The 5,832-nt window shown below is 61.0% G+C and overlaps 1 protein-coding gene across 6 annotated transcripts; it reads right to left on the reverse strand.

Annotated features, from left to right (window-relative positions):
* Nucleotides 1-16: 16 nt before the first annotated feature.
* ZFAND2A (zinc finger AN1-type containing 2A) lies at nucleotides 17-5,101 on the reverse strand. Of its 6 annotated transcripts, XM_045285591.1 has the most exons (7): nucleotides 4,733-4,902; nucleotides 4,184-4,289; nucleotides 3,384-3,480; nucleotides 2,901-2,995; nucleotides 1,575-1,703; nucleotides 424-575; nucleotides 17-201 (listed from the first exon to the last, which is right to left on the reverse strand). In XM_045285591.1, exons 2-7 carry the CDS (start codon nucleotides 4,280-4,282, stop codon nucleotides 21-23), a joined length of 753 nt encoding a protein of 250 aa, XP_045141526.1. In that variant the 5' UTR covers nucleotides 4,283-4,289; nucleotides 4,733-4,902; the 3' UTR covers nucleotides 17-20. The 6 variants fall into 6 exon arrangements, with proteins under 6 accessions (XP_045141526.1, XP_045141527.1, XP_045141535.1 ...); XM_045285592.1 differs by lacking the exons at nucleotides 4,184-4,289; nucleotides 4,733-4,902 and adding an exon at nucleotides 4,930-5,101; XM_045285600.1 differs by lacking the exon at nucleotides 4,184-4,289.
* Between the last annotated feature and the right edge of the window lie 731 nt (nucleotides 5,102-5,832).

Here is a 5,832-nt window from a genome sequence, read left to right on the forward strand (position 1 = left end):
ATGAGGGAAGAGCGTGGGGGCTACCCCGGCATGGCTAGAAACCCCAGCCCTCCACCCACAATGTCCTGGTGATGAAACGAGAGGCCACTCTGCTGCCCTCCTGTGCCCGGCAGTAGGCAGTACCTGAGCTGCTGCGCCAGCTGCTGGGGAAGAGCGTGCCCGGCACTCTCATGGGCTTGGGTGGGTACTGGAGTAGAGACCCTGTGGAAAATCCAGGTCAGTGCCACCCACCAACCTGCTCACCAGCCGCTGCTTCCACGTGGTGCCCGGCTTGAGGCAATCACACAGGGCTTCCGTGTTTGGTGCCAGACAAGTGTGAAGTTGACATCCTCTCCATCTGACGGGGCACTTGGACCAAGCAACCCTGCCCCCGATGCTGCCCCCACCTGCTGCTAGCCCTGGGCAGTGGGCATCCCCTCTCACCCAGCTCTGCTGGAAGGGTGGCCTCCCGGCTGGCAGTCATGGTCCAGGGGGTGTCTATGCCGGAGGCAGAAGTTGCTCCGACACCTGTCACAGACCACCGGCAGCATTTCTCGTCTCTGGCAGCCGTCCTGCGAGCAGCGGTGCTTGAAGATCTAGGGGAGGAGACGGCATTACAGGGCCGTACTTCAGCCCCAGAGCAGACCTGGGCCCACACGAGCCTCCATGCCAGCGAGGGCCCAGGGCCAGCAACGAGACCTAACCAGAGGCCAACAGGAAGGCTGTGTCTTCCAGTGGGTCCTAGGGGCCAACTCTGGCAAGGGGACACACATAAGGACAGGGGCAGCAGGGAAACCCGCTGGCACCCCGCACTCGAGCAGCAGGGCCACCCCCGGGAAGGAGGTCCTGAGAGTGTCCCTGAGAGTGCGCAGCACCCTGCTGGGTGAGCCGGGGCGGGTGTGTGGGGGCTAAAAAGGCCAGACAACTGCCTGAGCTCCAAAATGGGCATCTACCAGCCTCCCACGGGCTGCAGGAACCCAAAAACCAGGGTCCCTGCTAGGAAGGCCCAGATGCCCCCTTGCCTTCTAAAGAGCAGGGGAGCAGTGGGCACCAGGCAGACGTGTGAGTCAGTGTTGGCAGCCCCCAACCCCAGCCCCAAACTAAAGATGGATGCAAACCCACAGAGCAGAAGGAACCCTGTGCGCTGAGGCGGAGCCATGCCTGACAGGAGCACTTCAGCCACCGTGCCGTCAAGGTACCGGGTGATCCCTTGGTGCAGAACACGCAGAACACACGGGGCAGGGGCAGAGGGCAGGGTACAGGCTTAGCAGCGGCAGCGTGAAGAGGAGCAGTGAGCCGGGCTGCAGGGAGGATGGAAAAGCCGGCCAGCGGGCAGAGCAGAGGGTGGCAGGGAGGCCTCTGGAGGGTCACGCACACGCAAGTGGCCACGGCGCTGGCCCAGGGGCCCAGCAGCATGTCATCTTCAGGGTGCGCAGGCCAGACTCGGGGCAGAGACAGCAGATGCCAATCAGGCAGAGGCATGCTCCCGCTGCGAGACCCCAGGACCCTGGGAGGTGCTCCAGAAGCAAGTGTCTAGAAACAGGGTCACGCTCCCCGGTTGGTGGCCAGGGTCGAGCTGAGGGCCAGGCACTCACTTTCTTGCGACTCCCGGGGTAAGACCTGCAGCCTCGGTCCATGTGCTCCCAGACCACGTCGTCAGGCAGCTCGCCCTTCCTCACCGGGATGGGCCTGTGACAGAGGGGGCACTCCGGGACCTGGACATCCTACAGGGGCGCAATGAGGGAACAGATGGCACCCTTTAGAGGTGGCCGTGAAGCAACTGTAGAAGCCACCTTGGTCGGGAAAAGCCCCTGTGGCAGGTCACCGACCAGAGCGCCAGGGGAGGCTGCCGTGAAGGCCGCACAGCCCTGCAACCAGCTGCGGCCTTTCTGGGCCTGGAGTCAGTCCCACATGACCAACACCGAGAGCTCACGGGGCCTGAGGGAGGTCACTGCACCCACCACACCCGGGCTGAGTAAAGGCCCAGGCCCGCGGGGCTCCCAGGGCTGCCTTGGGGGACGGCCCCAGCAGGGGCTGGAAAGGTCAGCGAGGAAGAGTAGCATCTATGGAAGGTGACCCCGTGTTCAGCCTTGGCGCTCTAGCAGCTGATACGCCACCGTGAGTGTGCTGCCCTTGGAGAGGGCCTGTGGAACTCCATGTGTCTGCCCCAAAAGGCTCCATTCCGACGCAGTACCAGAGACCTCCTGGGACACAGCTATCTCACTAGTCTACCTTGCTCCACATCACCTAACACACACTTTTCTTCTCTGTTTTACTCCAAGTGCCTTCCACAATGGAAAACACGTAACCTCAACGAGAAAACTCAAGGCACCTGGCCATGAAAAGCTTAAAACTAGTCAGCCTCTGTCCTGAATCCGCTTCCAGTGAACTCTATGCTTCCACACCGAAGCTATCACCAGAGACCCAAGGGCCGCCCACGAGGGGCCAGCCACGCACATGGAGTCAGAAGTGCAGTGCCCCCCCGCTGTGCCACCCCCCCACCCCTGTCCAGAGCATCCCACCCAAGGCGGGGCTGTGGGCCCCCACAGTGAGCCCCTTCAGGGTGAAGGAAAACCCTGCAGCCTCAGATAAACAGACGGATGGATGTGGTGGAGCACTGAGAGCAACCCAAGTCCGGACACACAGCACCTGGCTCGGCGGGGAGTCACACAGCAGAGCATGCCGCCCCAGTCCGTCCACCACGCTGGCCAACAGACCTCCTATGGGGACGGAATGCTGGAGGCCTGGCTGTCCGTCCGTCCGTCGGCGAGTCCCTGTGCGTGTGGGGCCACCCCCACCTGGAAGGTGACCGAATGCTTGCTTTCAAGTATGATGGCTCGCTCAGCGGCTGCCACACACACATGGCTGGCAGGGGGGCTCTCAGAAGGACAGAACCCCGCTCAGCGTGATGCCTGGCTTACCTTTATGGACGCCAGGGGACATCTGTGTGCCGCAAATATAAAATGGTCCTTACAGAAATCCTGGTTGCAGGCACCACACCTCAAAGGAAGAAAATCTAAACAACAGAAAAAGCAAAAACGACGTGTTTCAGGGTCGAGGAGAGAAGGTTGCAGGGCGCACTGGATGGCTGTGACGTTCTCTTTCTGTCCTCACACGCAGTCGGAGAGGTGGAGGACTACGAGCTCAACACCAGCACGGATCTCTGACGACCCCTCCAAAGAGACAGCTGACCCCTCCCCCTCCCTTGGGCCCTGGCAGCTGGCCTACTCTACTGCATTGGGAAGCTGCCATGCCCAGCGCTGGAGGGAGCCTGGACTTTGTGCCAGGTACCCACTGCTAAAATCCAGGCCGGACCCCCCACGGAATAAAAAGCTGCTCAGTGAGCTGTCCTGTGCCACCCACAGACAGCCCAGCTTGAATGAGGCTCTCCGGAAGGGGCTCACCGAGCTGCTTGCAGGTTTCTTCTGAGCAGTGTTTCCCCAGGTCAGGGAACTCCATTGAGAGAGGCGTTTGGAAAAGGGCTGGAGGGTTGGGGGTCACCTACAAGAGAGAGCTTGGTTAGAAGGGAGCAGCCATACCTGCACCTCAGCCTCAGGGGTTTACACCTCAGCAGATGTCAGAAACAGGATAGGCTGCAGCGCCCCCACCTCTGCTACCTCCCTCCCAGCAGCCAGCAGACACAGCCCCATCCCAGACAGGGCTTCCCCACCAGGCCTTCCTTCAGCCTGCGTCCATGGGGATCACCCCGGGTGGAGCTTCTCCAGCCTTGGTGTCAGCTCCCACACTGTTCACACAGCTTCCGGGGACATGACAGCCCAGGGGACATTCAGGCACAATTCTGTCTATTAATTACACTTGTTGACACACACACAGTGCCTGTTAATAGGCGCTCGACTGCACGAACTGCCTACAGCACACAGGAGACTTGCCCCTGCTCTGCTGTCTCAAGCACCGGGTCCTCGTTAACGACATCAACCTTGAGTTCTTCAGGGAGTGCAGCCTGAGCTTGAAGCCGACTGGCGGATTCCAGCTCATGTAAACCCCGCAGGGCAGAGCAAGACTGCCCCACAGGGCTCCCAAGGCTGAAAGGAGCCTGGTTGGCGCTGGTAGATAAGCGTCAGCAGTTCAAACCCAGCAGCCTTTCAGTGGGAAGATGAGGCTGTCTGCTCCCCCCAAAATTTCCAGCATTGGAAGCCCTACATAAAGTCACAGATGGCAGTGACCCCTACTACAGTGGCTTCACCTTTACAGGGACACATGGCCACATCTTTCTCCTGCGGCTGTAGCCGCTGTGCCACCAAGGCTTCCTGAGACCAGCAAGCTGAAGCTCTTCAGTCACCATGGAAGCCCTGCAGATGAAGAGGTTACTCAAGAGGCTCGCAAAGTGCACCTGGTTACCTGCTGTCCACCAACCTCTCAGAAACGCTTCTCCCTCCCAGACCCAAGTCTAAGGGCCTTGCCCAAATCTTCCCAGTAGCTCCCTACCCTGGGCTGGAACCCCTCCGCAGGGCACGCTCTTCCCTCAGCTAACACCTCCTCTTCCTCCTCGGGGGGCCCCTTCCGTCACCCGCCTCCCCTCACCCCCCCCTGCCACCCCCAAGTGGGAAGCGCGGCCTCTGCTAGAGGCGGCCCAGGCCTCCGACCTCAGATGACCCCACTGTCAGCTCCCGGCCTGCGGGCGCGGCGCTCGGGTGGCGCGGTTCGAACTCTCCAGCAGCTCCCGGGGAGCAAGCTGCGGTAGTCAGCTCCCGTTGAGGGTCACAGCACCGCAAACCCACAGGGGCAGCTCTACCCTGTCCTGCAGGGTCTCCGGCAGTCGGATTTGGGCGTTTGGAGTGTGGTGCGGGCAGGGTGGGTCTTCCGTCTCTGCTCAAGGGACTGGCTGGAATAAGACGTTCCCCCCGAATTCGCTTTCTCCTCGACCTGACAGCTGCAGAGGCGTCTGCCGACACCGACGCCTTCCCGCCCTCGCAGCGCCCGGGGCCGCACCTGGCTGTCGTCGGGGACGCGGCCCCAGGTACACGGCTCTCCGTCGTCGGCCGCGGCTCCAGGGCGCCAGGCCAGTGGGACGAAGGGGACGAAGACGCCGCCCGGCAGAACAGGCAAGAAGGACCCGCATCTCGAAAGGCCCCGAGCGCGGTCATTTATCCCCGAGTGGCCGCCCCTGCGCTCCGCCTCGGCCTGGTTCTTCCCGGCGCGTCCTGATGACGCGCCAGACAGCCGGCCAATCCCGCCCCTCAGAGTCAACACGGCCACGCCCACCCTCGCGACCCCGCCCCGCTCCTGGAACACTCTAGCGTCTTCGGAGCCCGCGCTGGTGTGACGTCAGGCGCGGCACTGGGTCACGGTGACGCGGCACTGCGCAGGCGCACTTCGGATCCGAGAGTTGGGCTGCCAGGGGCCCTTTCGACATCCAGACTAGTTTTCACCACGGATTCTTCAACGTAAAGGAAACGGCATTTCTCACTCTTGCGCCAATAAACATAATAAATGAAGAAACAGAGGTCGTCAGTGATTTTATTTTACTTGGATCAACAATCGGTAACCGTAGCGGGAGCTGTCAGAAACTAGAATTTGCAGCGAAACCGCTTCAGAGATCTTTTCAATCGCCTCGTGTGCTTGGGGAAGACTCCCTGCCAGGAATCGATGCGGACTCACCGTGACTGCGGGACCGGGAAAACCGCCCAAAGGTTGCAGAAGTGTAACTCTTCGTGGCGCGGGACGCCCGGCTCCCCCGCAGGCTTGCAGCGCTGCCTGAGAAGATAAAGACAAAGAGGAGGCATGTGTTCAAACTACTGTGTGGACAGAGTATCAAATATGTCGGTCGTGGAAGCTCCGAAGGACAAATTGATCTGGCTTGGAAGAAATACAATCAGAATGCTTCTTTCTTTA

Source organism: Echinops telfairi, unplaced genomic scaffold (genome assembly GCF_000313985.2).
Source record: "Echinops telfairi isolate 266 unplaced genomic scaffold, ASM31398v2 ScPeMD7_5;HRSCAF=22, whole genome shotgun sequence".
Lineage (NCBI taxonomy): Eukaryota > Metazoa > Chordata > Mammalia > Afrosoricida > Tenrecidae > Echinops > Echinops telfairi.